The sequence below is a fragment of the Cetorhinus maximus genome, chromosome 29 (genome assembly GCF_964194155.1).
Source record: "Cetorhinus maximus chromosome 29, sCetMax3.hap1.1, whole genome shotgun sequence".
NCBI lineage: Eukaryota > Metazoa > Chordata > Chondrichthyes > Lamniformes > Cetorhinidae > Cetorhinus > Cetorhinus maximus.
In genome coordinates this window covers 7,613,325-7,632,434 of record NC_135907.1, presented here as the reverse complement: position 1 = coordinate 7,632,434, position 19,110 = coordinate 7,613,325, and the positions used below count along the sequence as shown (strand labels likewise).

At 43.1% G+C, this 19,110-nt stretch overlaps 1 protein-coding gene and 1 long non-coding RNA gene across 5 annotated transcripts in view; one reads left to right on the top strand and one right to left on the bottom strand.

The window, feature by feature from the left end:
- LOC144669573 (uncharacterized) overlaps positions 1-19,110 on the top strand; it is a 58,081-nt gene that overhangs the window by 12,050 nt on the left and 26,921 nt on the right. The gene's annotated exons all lie outside the window — the stretch shown is intronic.
- The window catches only part of ift56 (intraflagellar transport 56), an 80,127-nt gene continuing 66,541 nt past the window's right edge, over positions 5,525-19,110 (bottom strand). For all 4 annotated transcript variants that reach the window (XM_078532071.1, XM_078532069.1, XM_078532072.1 and 1 more), the window contains exon 18: positions 5,525-5,916. In XM_078532071.1, the coding sequence (XP_078388197.1) occupies positions 5,805-5,916 (112 nt within the window). In that variant the 3' untranslated portion in view covers positions 5,525-5,804. The remainder of the gene's footprint in view (positions 5,917-19,110) is intronic.

Here is a 19,110-nt window from a genome sequence, read left to right as displayed (position 1 = left end):
CATTTGTTGAATAAACCATTCAAGACTGCAGGTAAAATTTCACACCTAGCTAGAAGAAGCCAAACAATGTGTTTATTTTTTTCAGCTTACTAATGAAATTGGTGCAATGAAAGGGGTTTTATTGTTAGAAGAGTTGAAGTTCAAAAGACCTAGTGATAGAATAGAAAATTTATAGTCAAAGAGAAAGCTAGACATATAAAGAAAGGAGTTTGTGTGTGTAAGGTGGAGGCATTTAAGACCTAACCAGCCTGTACACCTCCGACCAACTTGCAAAGGAGCCTCATTTGGAATTTGTAATGTCAAATGTGCTTTGCCTGGTGTTTATTTAAAGTCTATGGGTTACTGATGCCTTAGATTTACCTGGGGGGGGTGAGGTGATTAATTTGGGGATTTGTTAAAAAGGTATTATCATAGTAAATTGTAGCCATTGTGAATGTGTTTAATTTGTTGTTAAATTAATAAATGTTTAATTTAGTTTTATATAAAAACCATGAGACTTGGTGGTCTTATTCAAAGTCTGCAACTCAAAATTACAAATTGCAAAAACGGATTATGACAGTTGTTCAAGTTTCCCTCTGATTTGGATTTGAACAACTCAGCCTTTACCAACAGCTGTGTCATAATAATGGTTCTATATAAATGCAAATTATTGTTGTTGATATTACATTGCTTGTCAATTAATCTGAATCAAGCTGCAATATATTGCTATAAAACCGAATATTTTTATCCATTGTTTGACTCTCACCTAGCTGTATTAAACCATAGTACAATTTGGTTACATTAACTTTGGCATGGCCAACACCTGTCAGACACCGCTGTCAGTCATTAGTATGCTGGAGTACACAGCTGACTATACATTGCTCAAGAATAGCTCCTCAGTTGAGTAATTAACTTCTCAAAAGAAGGAGTGTATTGAGGGGTATGAAGTTCAGATGTTTATGATGTTAGGTTTGTCATGGTTTAACCTTACCACAACAGAAGCAAGATAATGTTCTAGTTGGAAATGCTTTTAAAATTTCAAAAATGATTGCAATATGCTATTGGCAACACTTACAACCCTGTGATATTTGGAGTCACACATAACGCTTAAAATCGGGTTAAGGGAATTGGATATAACCTTAGCGAGAAAAACATTTGCCGGGCTTTTGGGGAACAGCAGAGGAGTGAGCACCAGCACCATGGGCTGAATGTCATCCTTCTGTAATGTGTCATTCATAGAGACAAAGTAACCATTCAATAATTCTGCTATTTTGCTGTCATAACCATTAATTTATCTGGTGCATTCCTTAGTAGATCCATTCAATTTCTATCTTTCCTTTTGTTATTCAGTGTCTGTAGAATACTTTACTATGTAATTTTATATTCTTGATAATTTAACTTCATAGATCCTCTGTCTTCCTTTTTTAAACATATATCTTCCTTCCAAACCCATGTTCCCTTTTTTCAAACACCCCTTTATTATCTACTTATTTAGTGGATGCCCTTTCTTTATTTTAAATCTTGCTCTCACCTCTTTATGCATCCATGATGTTTCACTACTGATTAATTAGTTCTTGCTTTTTCATGCAATGTATTTTTCCTGAATTCCATTGATCATCTTTTTAAGAATTTCCTGCTACTGTTCTATCTTTTTTTGGTTAATATTTTATTCCAGTTTATCTTCCTTTGTTCCATTCTTATCCCCTTGAAATAAATAGTTTTCCAGACTATTACTTATGATTTTTTCAAGCATTATCTTAAACATTACATTGTGATTGCTATTGCCTAGATGTTCCTTATCCATGATCAATCCATATCAATTCTGTTTCTATCTTATTAGTTAGGTCCCTATTTTCTACTGCCATTCTTATCTCTAATTACTACCCCCTTCTTTCTTATGTTCTAAATGTTAAACTTACAATATTTAACTTCCAATCCTGTTCTCCATATAACCATTTTTCAGATATCCTGACTACATCTTGTTCCTTGCTAGGAATTGTTGCCTCCAGTTCCTCTATTTTGCTTCAGATTATGTGCACATTGCTCTACAAGCAATTTAATTTATTTTTATTCACCAATTTCATCCCCAACAACTTCTGGTTCCATTCCGGGAATGGTAAGTCAGTTTCTTTTGCCATAGATGCTGCCCGACTTGTCAAGTGTTTCCAGCTTTTATTTCAGATATCCAGCATCTGCAGTATTTTGCTTCTGTTTTATTGCAGTGACCCCTTGGCTGCAGCCAATTGGTAGGACTCTTTTTAAAATAAATCATTATCACAGCATTACTTCCAGGTTAAAACAACCAAAAAAGATAGTTTTGTGCTTGTCAGGTCATGTGCCATACAAATAAAATGATTACATTTAGAAACAGCAAGTCTGGGATGTGGGCATTTCTGGCAATTACTGCCCATCCCTAGTTGCCCTGAGGTTGTGCTGATGGGCTTCCTTCTTGAAGTGGCTTGCTAGTCCACTTCAGAGGACAGTTAATAGGCATTCACATTGGTGTGGGATTGGAGCTACATATAGGTCGGACTGGATAAAAACGGCAGGTTTACCTCTCTAAAGGACATTAACGAAGCAGCTGGGTTTCTAAAAGACAATCCAATAACTTCATGGTCACTAATATGACAGTGGCTTTTAAAAAAAAAATCTGAATTCAAATTCTCAGAACAGCTGTAATGAGATTTGGACTCTTTTTCTCTCGACCATTAGTCCAGGCCTCTATATTACTAGTTCAGTAGCATAGCCACTGCATTACCATACTTAGTGAAAAGCGTACGGCTATAGGAGGGCACCATCTCTCCGTCAATCACTGCGTGACAAGGAAACACTGCAATTCTCAGTCCAGAAAAGGATCGAGAGTTATAGATATTATAAAACCGTTTGATTGACTGACTTCAAAAGGAGCTTACTGAGATCTTGGGGTAGGTTGGGAAAGGTCTATAAGTCATGAATTAGGCATGTTGTCACTGCACAAGGAACCTTCAAAAAGCAGCTCATGCTTCTTATTAGCCAAAGTACAGCTGGTAGGCTGGTAGCCAATGGGATGAGACATGGAATCAGGCCTAACTGGTTTACACCGTCCATCATATAGATCATTATCTGATAGGGAGTTACATACCCCACTGACAGAGTTTGCATTTCAGTCCAAACTACCATTAACTAATAAATACATCTAGATGCAGAGAATTTAGAGCCCAGGCAGCCCGCTTGACTGGCACTCAGTCTACCTCCTCCATCACGGACACTAAGTGGCAGCAGTGTGTACCATTTACAAGATGCACTGCAGCAACTCACCAAGGCTCCTTCCACGGCACATTACCACTTAGAAGGACAAGGATAGCAGATGTATGGGAACACCACCACCTGCAAGTTCCCCTCCAAGCCACACGCCAAGATGACTTGAAACTGTAATTGGGTCAAAATCCTAGAACTTCCTACTTAACAGCACTGTGGGTGTATCTGCACCACAGGGACTGCAGCAGTTCAATAAGGCAGCTCAGCACCACCTTCTCAAGGGCAACTAGAGATGGGCAATAAATGATGGCCTAGCCAGTGGCACCCACATTCCATGAACAAATAAAAAAAGCAAGCTGTATGGCCCAATATTCTAAACTGGTGTTTATTCTCCACACAAGCCTCCTCCCGCCACTCTTCATCTCACCCAGCCACTGTAGGCTTCTATTTTTTTCCTTCATGTACTTATCCAGCTTTCAGTTAAATGCATCATTAAAAGCATATTGAAATCAACAGATAAAATAGGAATGTTGCATTGAACTCTCGCTGATATGTTTAACTGTTTTCAGAGATCAAAATAACAAAGCATTTCCAGATTCTTCCGGCTGTGTTTTGGAGTGCTATGCATGGTTATGTGCAATGTCAGTGTTCCTTCAGCAGCAGTGGGAAAAATCAATTGAAGAGATTTTCAGCATCACTTGCTTGTCACCATTTTTTTTATTATTAGGCATATGGTTGATCCAAGAATCGAAAGCTGACATTCAGACATATCTGGTCCAGGTGGCTTCTCACATCTCAGAACAATAGTCTTTTCCACACTAAGCAAGTTTCTTGGGCCGGGTGGAAAAAAAAACCTACATCCTTTCAAATGAACATTTTAATCAATTATACCCTTGAGGCGAAGAGCACAAAAGAGAGAGAGAGAGAGACAGTTGGAGGGGTGGGGGGAGTAACTACTCTTTCATCCCACTGGGATCAAGCTGTGATGAGGAGAATTTTTTTCTCTCAGAGGGCTGAGTCTCTTTGGAACTCTTCCTCAAAAAGCAGTGGAAGCAGAGGCAGAGCTAGATAGATTCTTGATTAACAAGGGGGTGAAAGGTTATCAGGGGTTGGCAGGAATGTGGAGTTGAGGTTACATTCAGATCAGCCATGATCTAATTGAATGGCGGAGCAGACTCAAGAGGCTGAGTGGCCTACTCCTGCTCCTAATTTATATATTCGACTGTAACTGCAAGAACAGTTACAGAATTCACTCTGAATGAAACATATCCATCTCCAGCAATAAAAAAAGATTGTATTAGGAATGCTTTATTTGTACAATTTACAAATCTTTAAGTGTGTTAATTATACAAGATGTATGTAAAAACAAACATGGAAACATGAAACTAGTAACAGAACTTCAATGTCTCTAGAAAAGGTTGCTTTTCACCAGTAAATATTGTTCTAAACTGAAACTTTTGCGAAAATGCTCTCCTGGAGGTGCTGACAGGTGCCAGGTTATGGTTCCATGGGCACAGGACCTGGCACCTCATGCAAATAGTCATTCTTTACACACACACGCTCAATGGTGAGTGGTGAGTCTCTGCATGTTATTCCACCATTGGGTTGGGGGAGGGCGGGGTGTGTGGTTATGTATCACAGCTAAGCCTGATCAGTTCTTATCAATATGCATTCATGCACACTTTCCAGTGCAGGACACTGGGTGGCAATTTGGAACATGCTGCCTGGTTTTGCTCCCCTGCACTATTCCCCAACTCTGAGTATCAACCTGCTCCCTGCTTCTGCTCTCTATCTGGAAGTCATTGGGCACAGCATGTGGGTTGCCTGATGCTTTGATAATTCCTTCTTGGTGGGAGGTGTCTGGCCGCTGCTTAGAGCTCCTCCTGGGAGGAATTCCATGTGTGGGTAAGCTGTATCTGGTTTCCATATGGGGAGATCATTGCTGAGGGAAATGCTCTGCTGGTATGTTTGGTATTTAAACCATATTCTTGCTCATCACTGATTTATAAACAAACAAACAAACAAAGTCTCACGATAACACAGTCGCAGGACAGGACAGCAATGAGTACAGAAAAAATAAGTGTGTAGTTTTAAGTATAGTATTATTGTTGCATACTTGGGGGAGGAGTATAGTTTCCACAGATGTTTAAGGGGATCTTGTAATGTATGAAGTCACTTTTGCTCAAGAACTAGAACATTGCTCTAGTCCACATGACTTGCTGTTCTGCATCCTATTCAGATGAATGGGTGTGGAGAATAATATAAAAGAATAATGCTTAGAGTGCAATATGATTTGACAGTGCAGATGTTGAAGTGTTTGAAACAATCTTTATTCCCCAACTGGGGCCAAGTAACGGGAATTTGGTCAAATGTGTGGTTTTAATTTTGGCAGGCAATTAACGACAGTTAGTGGGAGAGAAGCAAATGTTTTCCACGGAGCACTGCACTGCATCACCTCACATCAAGAGAGCTCTTTGTCAGGGCTGTGCAATAACTACTCACATCAGTGAGAGAAACAGAAGCCTCCCACTGAGCAGCAGCTCCATACAGGCTATCAGTCTACTTCCTGGTCCTTTTGCTCTGCACCTTTAGACAGCGACTCGATTGTCTTTAGCCCATTTCTTTAAGGTACGGATTATGTATTCAACCTGAGGATTCCCAGTATTCCGAAGGAGATGGAGAACTTCTCGCATGGTATCCCTAGAAAAGGTGCACAATAATTTAGTTAGGACTTTTGCATAAATCACCAGGGCCAGATGGATTGTATCCCAGGCTGTTGAAGGAGGCCAGGGAGGAGGTAGCAGATGCTCTGAGGGTCATTTTCCAATCCGCACTAAATACAGGAGAGGTCCCAGAGCACTGAAGATCTGTGAATGTTGTACCATTATTTAAAAAGGGTGCAAGGGATAGCCCAGAAAATTATAGACCAGTCTGTCGGACTTCGGTGGTGGGCAAATTGTTGGAAACAACTCTGAGACACAGGATAAACTGTCACTTAGAAAGGCATGGATTGATTAGGGATAGTCAGCATGATTTTGTTAGGAGAAAGATCATGCCTTTGGAGGAAGTAACAAGGAGGATTGATGAGGGTAGTGCAGTGAATGTTGTCTACATGGATTTCAGTAAGGCATTTGACAAGGTCCCACACGGCAGACTGGTCAGGAAAGTGAGATCTCATAGGATACAGGGCAAGGTGGCAGGTTGGATCCAGCAATGACTTCGTGACAGGAAACAAAGGGTAATGGTCAATGGATGTTTTTGCAAATGGAAAACAGTTTCCAGTGGTGTTCCACAGGGCTCAGTGTTGGGGTCCTTGCTCTTTGGTGTATATATTAATGATTTAGACTTAAATGTAGGAGGCATGATTGGGAAATTTGCAGATGACACAAAAATTGGCCATGTACTTGATAGTGAAGAGGATGGCTGTTGACTCCAGAATGGTATCAATGGTTTGGTTGAGTGAGCAGAGAAGTGGCAAATGGAATTCAATCTGGAAGAGTGTGAGGTAATGCATTTGGGGAGGGCAAACAAAGCAAGGGAATACTCAGTAAATGTGAAGTTATAGAGAGGGGTTGAGGAAGTGGAAGACCTTGGAGTGCACGTCCACAGGTCCTTGAAGGTGGCAGGACAGGTGGGCAAGGTGATCAAGAAAGCATATGGAATGCTTTCCTTTATTGGATGAGGTATTGAATACAAAAGTGGGATGTAATGATGGAACTGTATAAAACGCTGGTTAGGCTACAGCTGGAATTTTGTGCAAAGTTTTGGTCACCACATTACAGGAAGGACATAATTGCTCTGAAGAGGAGGTTTACAAGAATGTTTCCAGGGCTCAAAAATTGCAGCTATGAGGAGAGATTGTATAGGCTAGGGTTGTTTTCCTTAGAACAGAGGCGGCTAAGGGGTGACCTAATTGAGGTGCACAAAATTATGAGGGGCCTAGATGGGGTAGATAGGGAAGATTTGTTTCCTTTAGCTGAGGGATCAATTACCAGCAGACATACATTTAAGGTGATTGGTAGAAAGATTAGAGGGGACATAGGAAGAACCTTTTCATCCAGAGGGTGGTGGGTGTCTGAAATTTACTGCCTAAGTTGGTGGTTGAGGCTGAAACGCTCAACACATTTAAAAAGGTACCTGGATCTGCATCTGAGTGCTGTGACCTGCAAGGCTACAGACCAGGTGCTGGAAAGTGGGATTAAAATGAGCGGCTTGTTTCTTTTTTCTCTTTTTGGCTGGTGCAGACACGATGGGCTGAATGGCCTCTTTCTGCGCCTAACTTTTCTATGGCTCATTAAAGGAACACATGGCACCTCCTGCACTGTTCCATACTAATTTCACACCCCTTTGGGTGGAGGGGTGCTGGCTAACCCTCCAAGATATCTGTGGTCATCTAATTCTGGTCCCTTCTCCTTGGCCCCTCCACCAGTGGTAGCCATGCCTTCAGCTGCCTAGGCATTAAGCTCTGGAATTCTCTCCTTAAACTTCTCCATTTCTCTTTCTTCCTTCAAGATGCTCCTTTGACCATTTGCTCTAATATTACCTTATGTGACCATTTGCTCTAATATTACCTTATGTGACTTGGTGTTGAATTTTGCTTTATAATGCTCCTACGAAGGTCCTTGGGATGTTTCATTGTGTTAAAAGCACTATACTGTTGCTGTTAGCGCTATGGCCCCATGGACATTGTCTGGTGCTTTGCCAAAATAGGTATTATTGACATCTGAGGCAAGACAGCAAGCAGGCCAGCTGAACCCAATGCTGTCCTCATCTGACTGCTACATGGACACTTGTCATAAGGAGTAAAATGTGAATCGGGAGTGAAGCCTGGCCGATTGAACCTCCAGCCTGAAATGCTGAGATCAATTGTAGTGCCCTTTTGCTACCCTGATTGAAACCAGCTATGTCAACACAAAAATGTTGAATCACAGAATAATATAACACAAAAGGAGGCCATGCAGCAGAGTCTGCCTGGTGATGGCTCTTTGAAAGAGTTATCTCATTAGCTATTTTCCCACTGTTCTGTAAATTTTTCAAGTATTTAGTATTTTCAAGTATTCCTTTTCAAGTATTTAGCCTTTTGAAAGTGACTACTAATCTGCTACCAGCACCCTTTCCGGCAGCATATTTCAGGTCATAAGTTGTTGCATGAAAAAAAATCTCACCTACCCTCTGTTACTTTTGCCAATTATCTTAAATCTGTGACCTCTGGTTCTAACCATCCTGCCAGTTAGCCCTTATTTACTCTATCAAACCCCCTCATAATTTTAAACAACTATGAATAATTTTTTATTCTTTCACAGGGTGTGGACGTCGCTGGCTAGGCCAGCATTTGTTGCCCACCCCTAATTGCCCTCAAGAAGCTGGTGGTGAGCCACCTTCTTGAGTCGCTCCAGTCCATGTGGTGTAGTGCCCACAGTGCTCTTCGGAAGGGACTTTTCCTTAAACCACCTTAGCCTTCTGCTCCAAGATAAATAATTTCAGCTTCTCCAACTCTCCCCATGTAACTGAAGTTGCTCAAAATAGAGACTAACCCTGATATTACTGTGGTTTAAATGGCTCTGCCACTTCTTGGATTAATTCAACTGAGCTGTCAGCTAAACTACAATAAATCTTGGAAAATAAAAGCAAAATACTGCAGATGCTGGAAATCTGCAATAAAGACAAAAAATGCCGTAAAAAACTCAGCAGGTCTGGCAGCTTCTGTGGAGAGCAAGACAGAGCTAATGTTTTGAGTCTATATGACTTCTTCAGACACCTTGGGTGTCTGTCTGTGTGGAGTTTGCACGTTCTCCCTGTGTCCACGTGTGTTTCTGCCGGGTGCTCTGGTTTCCTCTCACCATCCAAAGACATGGTTAGGTGGATTGGCTATGGTTAAACTGCCCCTTAGTGTGTGTGTGTGTGTGTGTGTGCGCCCTGTGATGGACTGGTGTCCTGTCCTGGGTGTACCCATTGCCTGTCAGGATAGGCTCCGACTCCCTTTGACCCTGAATTGGATGAGGTGGTTCTGGAAAAGTAAGAGATAGAGAGTGGGAAGGCCTGCAAGCTAATCTCCCACTCCACCTACTCCCTGATCCAAACTGTGTTGAGCAGGAGTCAGCAAGAACAGCTAATCCAGGAAAATCTCCCAGAGAAATGCATTCAGCCAAACAGACGGACCAGCACTGAAGGTCTGCTGGGCAAATCTTGTTGTCAGGTCTTTCCACTTTGAACATGTATAAAAATGACAGGCAGAAAGATCACTGATCAATCAAACTTGCCACAAACTACGTACATACATATGAATTAGGAGCTGGGCTAGGCCATTCGACCCCTCGAGCCTGTTCCACCATTTGATAAGATCATGGCTGATCTGATTATGGTCTCAACTCAACTTTTCTGTCTACTCTTTGACTTCCTTGTCAGTCAAGAATCTACAAAACTCAGCCTTAAAAATATTCATTGACCCTGCCTCCACTGCTCTCTAGGGAATAATTCCACAGATCAATGACCCTCTGAGAGAAAAAAAAATTCTCATTTCCATCTAGTTCTAATCTAATTAATCCTAAATCATGATGGTTGTAGCAAGCTGATGAAGCACTTCTTACTCTGCACACCTCCATCCCATCCATCATAGCCATGTAACCTCCTGGGAGATGCAAAAATTAAAAACCCAGAAAAATCCAGGGTAGGAGGCAGTGGTGTAGTGGTATTGTCGCTGGAATAGTAATCCAGAGACCCAGGATAATGCTCTGGGGACAGGGGTTTGAATCACACCACGGCAGATGGTGAAATTTGAATTCAATAATAATCTGGAATTAAAAGTCTAACGATGACCATGAATTAATTGATTGTCGTAAAAAACCCTAAAAAAGCACTAATGTCCTTTAGGGAAGGAAATCTGCCGTCCTTATCTGGTCTGGCCTACATGTGACTTCAGATCCACAGCAATGTGGTTGACTCTTAAAACGCCCTCTGAAATGGCCTAGCAAGCCACTCAGTTATATCAAACTGCTAAAAAGTCTCAAAGGGATGAAACTGGACGGACCATCCGGCATTGACCGAGGCATTGGAAATTACAATGGCAAACTCAGCCCAGCCCTGTTGACCATGCAAAGTTCTCCGCACTAACATCTGGGGACTTGTGCCAAAATTGGGAGAGCTCTCTCACAGACTAGTCAAGCAACAGCCTGACAGTGTCTGTAAGGTACGATTCCGTGAATACGATGGTGTCCCTGACATGGCAGCACAGTGGTACACAGTCGGGAGGGAATTACGCTGGGAATCCTCACCATCGACTCCGGACCCCAAGTCGTCTCATGGCACCAGGTCAAACAAAGGCAAAGAAACTTTGCTGCTGATTACCATGTACCGCCCACCCACAGCTGATGATTCAGTATTCCATGTTGCACACCACTTGGAGTAAGCACTGAAGGTGGCAGGGCACAGAATGTACTCTGGGTGGGGGACTTAAATGTCCATCACCAAAAGTGGCTTGGTAGCACCACTGCTGACCAAGCTGGCTGAGTCCTAAAGGACACAACTGCTAGACTGGGATCTGCGATATGTGGTGAGGGAACCAACAAAGGGGAAAAACGTACTTGACCTCGTCCTCACCAACCTGCCTGCTGCAGATACATTTGTCCGTGACAGTACTGGTAGGAGTGACTGCCACACAGTCCTTGTGGAGACGAAGTCCCGTCTTCACATTGAGAATACCCTCCATCGTATTGTGTGGCACTACCACTGTGCTAAATGGGACAGATTTCGAACAGATCTAGCAACTGGGCAACCATGAAGCGCTGTGGGCCATCAGCAGCAGCAGAATTGTACCATACCGCAATCTGTAATCTCATAGCTTAGCATTTCCCCCACTCTACCATTACCACCAAGTGAGGGGATCAAACAAAAAATGCTGGAAAGACTCAGCAGGTCTGACAGCATCTGTGGACAGAAAGACAGAGTTAATGTTTCGAGTCCGTGTGACTCTTCTTCAGAGCTGATTTCCAGCATCCGCAGTATTTTGCCTTTAGCCAGGGGATCAACCCTGGTTCAATGGAGATTGCAGGAGCAGCACTAGGTATACCTAAAACTGAGATGTCAACCTGGTGGAGCTACAACACAGGACTACTTGCGTGCCAAACAGCATAAGCAGCAAGTGATAGACAGCTAAGCAACTGCACAACCAACAGATCAGGTCTAAGCTCTGCAGTCCTGCCACATCCAGTCAAGAATGGTGGTGGGCAATTAAACAACTCAATGCAGGAGGCGGCTCCACAAATATCCTCATCCTCAATGATGGGGGAGCCCAACACGTCAGTGCATAAGATAAGGCTGAAGCATTTACTACAATCTTCAGCCAGAAACGCCAAGTGGATGATCCATCTCTGCCTCCTCCAGAGGTCCCCAGCATCACAGATGCCAGTCTTCAGCCAATTCGATTTACTCCACGTGATATCAAGAAATGGCTGAAGGCACTGGATACTGCAAAGCCTATGGGCCCTGACAATATTCTGGCAATAGTACTGAAGACTTGTGCTCCAGGGCTTGCCGCACCCCTAGCCAAACTGTTCCAGTACAGCTACAATGCTGGCATCTACCCAGCAATGTGAAAATTGCCCAGGTATGCCTGTACACAAAAAGCAGGATAAATCCAACCCGCCTAATTACCACCCCATCAGTCTACTCTTGAATCAGTAAAGTGATGGAAGGGATCATGAGCAGTGGTATCAAATGGCACTTGCTTAGCAATAACCTGCTCACAGACGTTCATTTTGGGTTCTGGCATGGTCACTCAGCTCCTGACCTCATCTCAGCCTTGGTTCAAACATGGACAAAAGAACTGAATTCCAGAGGTGAGGCGCGGGTTACTGCTCTTGACATCAAGGCCACTTTTGACTGAGTATGACATCAAGGAGGCCTAGCAAAACTGAAGTTAATGGGAATCAGGGGGTAAACTCTCTGCTGGTTGCACTTGTGGTGGCCTGGGCAACTGCAGGGAGCCCATTTGGTGCTGGAAGGGTTAATGAGAAGTTGATTGTACGCCTCGGCTCAAGAGAAAAATACTGCAACCTTGAGATGAATACAATCTTGCCTGACCACAGTTACAGGATGAACCTTGAGACGTTCCATTTTGTTTTTCTCAGGCCAAATGCAATCAGGGTTGTGATAAGCAACTGAGTAACCAAACATCTGTTGTGAGGAAAAGGGAAATTTACTGGAACATGGATTGGTCAGTTAACTTATGCAAATATGTGGATAGGTTTGTTGCAAAACTTACTGATTGGCTGTAAAAATGCTTTTAACAAGTCTGTGTGTATTCTGCTACGAAACTGTACAGTAGCTCTCATTGTGCTGTCTCCCTTGTGCACAAGTAATAAATGGGGTTTCTACGTAATAAACGATGCCTCGGTGTGATTAATCTCTGACACAGTCATACCTAGCAGAAAGGAAGGTGGTTGTGGTTGTTTGAGGTCAGTCATCTTAGCTCCAGGGCATCACTGTAGGAGTTGCTCAGGGTAGTGTCCTACCCCCAACCAGCTGCTTCATCAATGACCTTCCTTTCACTGGGGATGCTCGCTGATGATTGCACAATGTTCAGCACCATTCGCAACTCCTCAAATGCTTCCTTTTGCAAATCCTCAAATACTGAAGCAGTCCATGTCAAAATGCAGCAAGGCCTGGACAATATCCAAGCTTGGGCTGACAAGTGGCAAGTAACATTCACACCACACAAGCGCCAGGCCTTGACCATCTCCAACAAGAGAGAATCTAACCATCACCCCTTGACATTCAATGGCATTGCCAGCACTGAATCCCCCACTATCAACATCCTGGGGGGTTACCATTGACCAGAAACTGAACTGCACTAGCCATATAAATACTGTGGCTACAAGAGGTCAGAGTAACTCACCTCCTGACTCCCCAAAGCCTGTCCACAATCTATAAGGCACAAGTCAGGATTGTGATGGAATGCTCCCCCCACTTGCCTGGATGAGTGCAGGTCCAACACTCAAGAAGATTGACACCGTCCAGGACAAAGCAGCCTGCTTGATTGGTGCCCCATCCACAAACATTCACTCCCTCCACCACCAACGCACAGTAGCAGCAGTGTGTACCATCTACAAGTTGCATTGTGGGAATTCACTAAGGCTGCTTAGACGGCACCTTCCAGATCCACGACCACTACCATCTAGAAGGACAAAGGCAGCAGATACATGGCAACACCACCACCTGGAAGTTCCCCTCCAAGTCACTCACCATCCTGACTTGGAAATATATCACCGTTCCTTTGCTGGGTCAAAATCCTGGAACTCCGTCCCCAACAGCACTGTGGATGTACCTACGCCACGTGGACTGCAGCTGGTCAAGAAGGCAGTTCACCACCACCTTCTCAAGGGCAATTAGCGATGGGCAATAAATGCCAGCAAAAGCCTAGCCAGCGAACCCGTTGAAGTAACAAAATAAAACACAGAAAAATAGAACTTTTGGAAAATTCCTTTCCTAGCTGCTGAGGCATTCAAGAAACACAGTAATGTACCATCAAACCACAAACCATGGTGTGCTGATGGCACAATGATATTGCCTGCATTCCTTTGGCCCGCCCCAGCGAAACAAGTTGTAGCCTGCACAACTGCTGAGAGGGAGATTCACTCACTGCTCTTAAATCAAATTCCCACCCAAATCATAGGATAATGAGGTGAGAGTATAAAGCAGTGCCAAGCCAAACTTAGATTAACTATCAGAAGGAGCACCTTCAGATAAAAGGATATAAATATGTGGTACAATCTGCCCAGTGGTAGTTAGTGCACAGGAGGGATGAGCTTCAATGGGTTGATGGGCTTTTTTCATTCTTCATCTTTGTTAGGAATTTAACTTTGAGATAGTTTTTCTTTTATACTGCACATTTCTGAATACAGTTGATTAAAGAAGATACAGAAAACGAGCTCCGAAGAAGGGTCATACGGACTCAAAACGTTAACTCTGTTACTCTCTCCACAGATGCTGCCAGATCTGCTGAGCCTTTACAGCATTTTGTTTTTGTTTCAGATTTCCAGCACCTGCAGTATTTTGCTTTTATCTTATTTGATTAAAGAAGATAGTTGGAATGATCATTACTGGGCTCCTCTCAGATGTATAACTTTAGTTCTGCTTAAGGCACTGAGGTGGGCCTGCCATATGAAGCACAACAGCAACACATCACTTACTGTTATTAATTCAGTTGCAACACACTTTCAGCAAGATACCAAACCAGATGTTATCATTACCATTGATTTAAAAGACATAAAAAGCAATATAGTTAAGCAACGGGAGGCCTGTACAACGGAAGGTTCTTTATAAATATGGCCGTCCTGAACAGATGATCAGTGTTATTCGTTTGTTTCATGATGGAATGATGGCCAGTGTGATGCAAAGTGGTATGTTATTGGATGCCTTTCCTGTCACCATGGCACCAAACAAGGCTGTGTACTGGCTCCAGCTCTGTTTGCTGTGTACTTCTTGGCAATACTCCAGTACACTCAAAGATCTTGATGCAGGATTACTCATGCAATTCAGGACAAGGTGGCAGCCTCTTCAACTTGCAAAGGCGCAAGGCTTGTACAAAGGTTACTGATCAGCTACTGAGCGAACTCTTGTCCATGGATGACTATGCTCTCATAGCACATGATCTGGAGGAATTCAGCTGCTTGTTGATTTTTTTGACCTAGCCTCAGAACTCTTTGGCCTGAAAATATGGCTGAAGACAACAGAGATCATGTATCAACGTGCCCTAGCCAGGTACTCAAGGCCTCACAGTTGCTATCAACAACACGTACCTCTGTGCTATCTTGGGAGTATCCTCTCCAATAACATTTCGCCAGATGACAAAATCAACCATTGCCTGGCAAAGGCAAGCTCCGAGTTTGGCAGGTTCACTCACAGACTTTGGAAAGAGGATGGAGTTTGGCTGAGAACAAAGCGCAAAGTCTACCAGGCAGTGGTTCTTACATCATTTCTTCATGGATATGGGACTTAAGACAACCTACCGGAATCACATAAAGCAACTAAATAACATTCCATCTTCGCTGTCCGAGGTCTATTTGTAATATGAGCTGGCTTGACAAAATCCTCAACATCAGACGTTTTTATAAAGTGCTGCATACCTGGCATCAAGAGCATGCTCATCAGAGTTCCACTTTGCTGGCCATATGGTTTGCATGGGTGATTCCCGCATATGAAAGGCAGTACTCTACAGCCAGCTGAGCACAGGAATTTGCACTACAGGACGTCTCAACCTTAGACAAAGACGATTTCAAAGCCAACCTTAGAGCTTGCAAGCTGGATCCCAACACATAGGAAAAAAACAACCTTGGACGGACCCAAATGGAGAAGCGCCTGCCCATCAGACAATTTTGACATTTGAGGAGTACAGTGCTCCCATCCATCCTTGCAACACCAACTTCATATGTAGTATTTGCAATCAGTTATGCAAGTCGAGACTTGGCCTAATGTCACAAGACACAACATCATCTACGCTGTAAACCAGTCTTTTTATTGCTGAACACTCATCCATCGAAGTGACAGGAGAATCCAGCACCAACATGGACCAAAAAGCTGAACTCCAGAGGTGAGGTGAGAGTGACTGCCCTTGACATCAAGGCACATTTTGACTCAGTGTGGCATCAAGGAGCCCTAGTAAAATTTGAGTCAATGGGTATTGGGGGAAAACTCTCCACTGACTGGGGTCATATCTAACACAAAGGAAGCTGGATGTGGCTGTTGGAGGCCAATCACCGCAGCTCCAGGACATGGATATACGAGTTCCTCAGGGCAATGTCCTAGGTCCAACCATCTTTAGCTGCTTCATCAGTTACCTTCCCTCCATCACAAGGTCAAAAGTGGGGATGTTCGCTGGTGATGCAGTGTTCAGTTCCATTCACAAGTTCTCAGTTAATGCAACAGTCAATGTCTGCATACAGCAAGAACTGGACAACATTCAGCCTTGGGCTGGTAAGTGAAAAGTAACATTTGCACCACACAAGTTTCAGGCAATGACCATCACCAACAAGAGAATCTAACCACCCCCTCTTGACATTCAATCACCATCAATGAATCCCCCACCATCAACAACATCCTGGAGGTCACCATTGACCAGAAACTTAAGTGGAACAGCCATAAAAAAATATTGTGGTTGCAAGAGCAGGTCAGAGGTTGGGAATTTTGTGGCGACAATCTCAGCTCCTGAATACACAAAGCCTGTACACCATGTACAAGGTGCAAGTCAAGAATGTTATGGAGTAGTCTCCACTTGCCTGGATGAGTGCAGCTCTAACAATACTCAAAAAGCTTGACACCATCCAGAACAAAGCATCCTGCTTGATTGGCACCCCATCCACCAGCTTAAACATTCACTCCATCCATCACTGATGGACAGTGGCAGCAGTGTGCACTACCTACAAGATCCACTGCAGCAATTTGCCAAGGCTCCTTCAACAGAATCTTTCAAACCCGCAACCTCCACCACCTAGAACAACAGGGGCTAGAGGCACATGGGAACAACACCACCTTCAAGTTCCCCTCCAATTAAGACACCATACTGGCTTTGAAATATATCACTGTTCCTTCTCTGGTTCAAAATGCTGGGCCTTCCTCCCAAACAGCATCATGGGTATATCTACATCACAGAGACTGCTGCAGTTCAAGGCAGCAGCTCACCACCTTCTCAAGGGCAATTAGGAATGGGCAATAACTGCAGGACTTATTCGTGGGACGTGGGTGCTCCTGATGGATAATAAAAAAAAACACAAAGCAAAGGGGATCCTGGGCTTAATGAATAGAGGACACACTGTACACAAGCAAATAAACTGTAAACCATTACAAGTCACCAGTTAGGGCTCAGTTGGAGTATAATGTCCAATTCTGGACAACACACTTTAGGAAGGAAGCCAAGGCCTTGAAAAAGATGCAGAGGAGATTTACCCAGAATGGTTCCAGAGAGGAGTCTCTTCAGTTATGCAGAGACTAAAAAAGATGGGATTATTCTCCTTATAGCAAAGAAGGTTAATGGGAGGTTTAATAGAGGGGTTCAAGTTAATGAAGGATTTTAATAGAACTGGTAGGGAAAAACGGTTTCTACTGGTAGTGGGGTCAGAAGCCAGAAGATGCAAACTTAAGACAATTGGCAAAAGAAGAGGCGGAATGAAGAGGAATATTTTAACCTAGTAAGGTTGAAAGGTAGGTGGTGGCAGATTCAATCGTCGTTTTCAGAAGGGAATTGGGCAGGTACTTTAAATCAGAGGAATACAGAACTTAGGAGCAAGAGTGGGCCATTCGGCCCTTCGAGCCTGCTCTGCCATTCATTAAGATCATGGCTGATCTGCTTTCCTGTCTGCCCTCCATAATCCTTGACTCTCTTGTCTATCACCTTGAATAAATCTAATGTTCAAGCCTCCACTGTTTTCTGAGGAAGGAGAATTCCACAGACTAACAACCCTCAGAAAAAAAAATTCTCCCATCTCTGTCTTAAAAGGGAAACCTCTTATTTTTAAGCTGCGTCCCCCAGTTCTAGTCTCCCCCACAAGAGGAAACACCTTCCTGGTATCCAGCCTATCAAGCCCCCTCAGGATCGTATAAATTTCAATAAGATCACCTCTCATTCTTCCAATTTCAATGGGTAATGGCCCAACCTGTTCAGCCTTTCTTCATAAGATAAGCCCTTCATCCCAGGAATGAGTTGAGTGAACCTTCTGTGAACTATTTCTAAGGCAATTATATCCTTTTTCAAATAAGACCACCAAACTGTATACAGTATTCCAGATGCGGTCTCATCAAGGCCCTTCACAGCTGCAGTAAAACTTCCTTAATTTTATATTCCATTCCCCTTGCAATAAAGGCCAACATTCCATTTGCCTTCCTAATCACTTTTTGTGATTCAGATACCAGGACGCCCAGATCCCTCTGTACCACCGAGTTCTGCAATCCTTCTCCATTTAAACAGTATACTACTTTACTATTCTTCCTACCAACGTAGAAAAGTTCACATTTTCCCACATTAAACTCCATCTGCGAATTTTTTGCCCATCAACTTAACCTATCTATATCCCTTTGTAGACTCTTTACCTCTTCTTGACAACTTACTTTCCTACCTATCTTGGTGTTGTCAGCAAATTTAGCTACCATACATTCGGTCCTTTCATCCAAGTCATTGACATAGATTGAAAATAGTTGAGGCCTCAGCACTGATACCTGTCGCACTCCATTAGTTACAGCTTGCCAACCTGAAAAGACCCATTTATCCCTGCTCTCTGCTTCCTGTTAGCTAACCAATCCTTCCTGCTACCCCCTACACCATGAGCTCTTAGTTTGTGTAGTAGCTTTTGATTTGGCCTCCTACGAAAAGCCTTTTGGAAATCCAGATACACCACATCCACAGGTTCCCCTTTATCTGCCCTGCTTGTTACATCCTCAAAGAACTCTATTACATTAGTTAAACATGATTTCCTTTTTATAAAACCATGTTGACTTTGCCTGACCCCATTATGATTTTCATAAAACATGATAAGCATCCCGCTATAACCTTCTTAACAGATACTAGTAATTTCCCTATGATACATGTCCCGGCCAGAAATCAGGATGGAAAATGTGTATATGTGTATATATCTACGTTAACCTGGCTACTTTATAAAATTATTATTTTTATTTTTAAAATGGACAAGGCTTTACCTTGACTAGCCATGACTCACTCATGCTATAGGAATTTCTAACTTTCAGAAACCAGCAGGGACCTTGTTATCTTTAAAGAGGTGCTAATGCCCTCTGTGATGGCTGACAATCAAATACCAAAGAAATGTGCCAACGCCCGTTTACATTTCTAAGGCAGAGCTCTGACCAATGGAGATGGTGTGAAGGGCAAAAGAGAGCCTGACTCCTCTATTA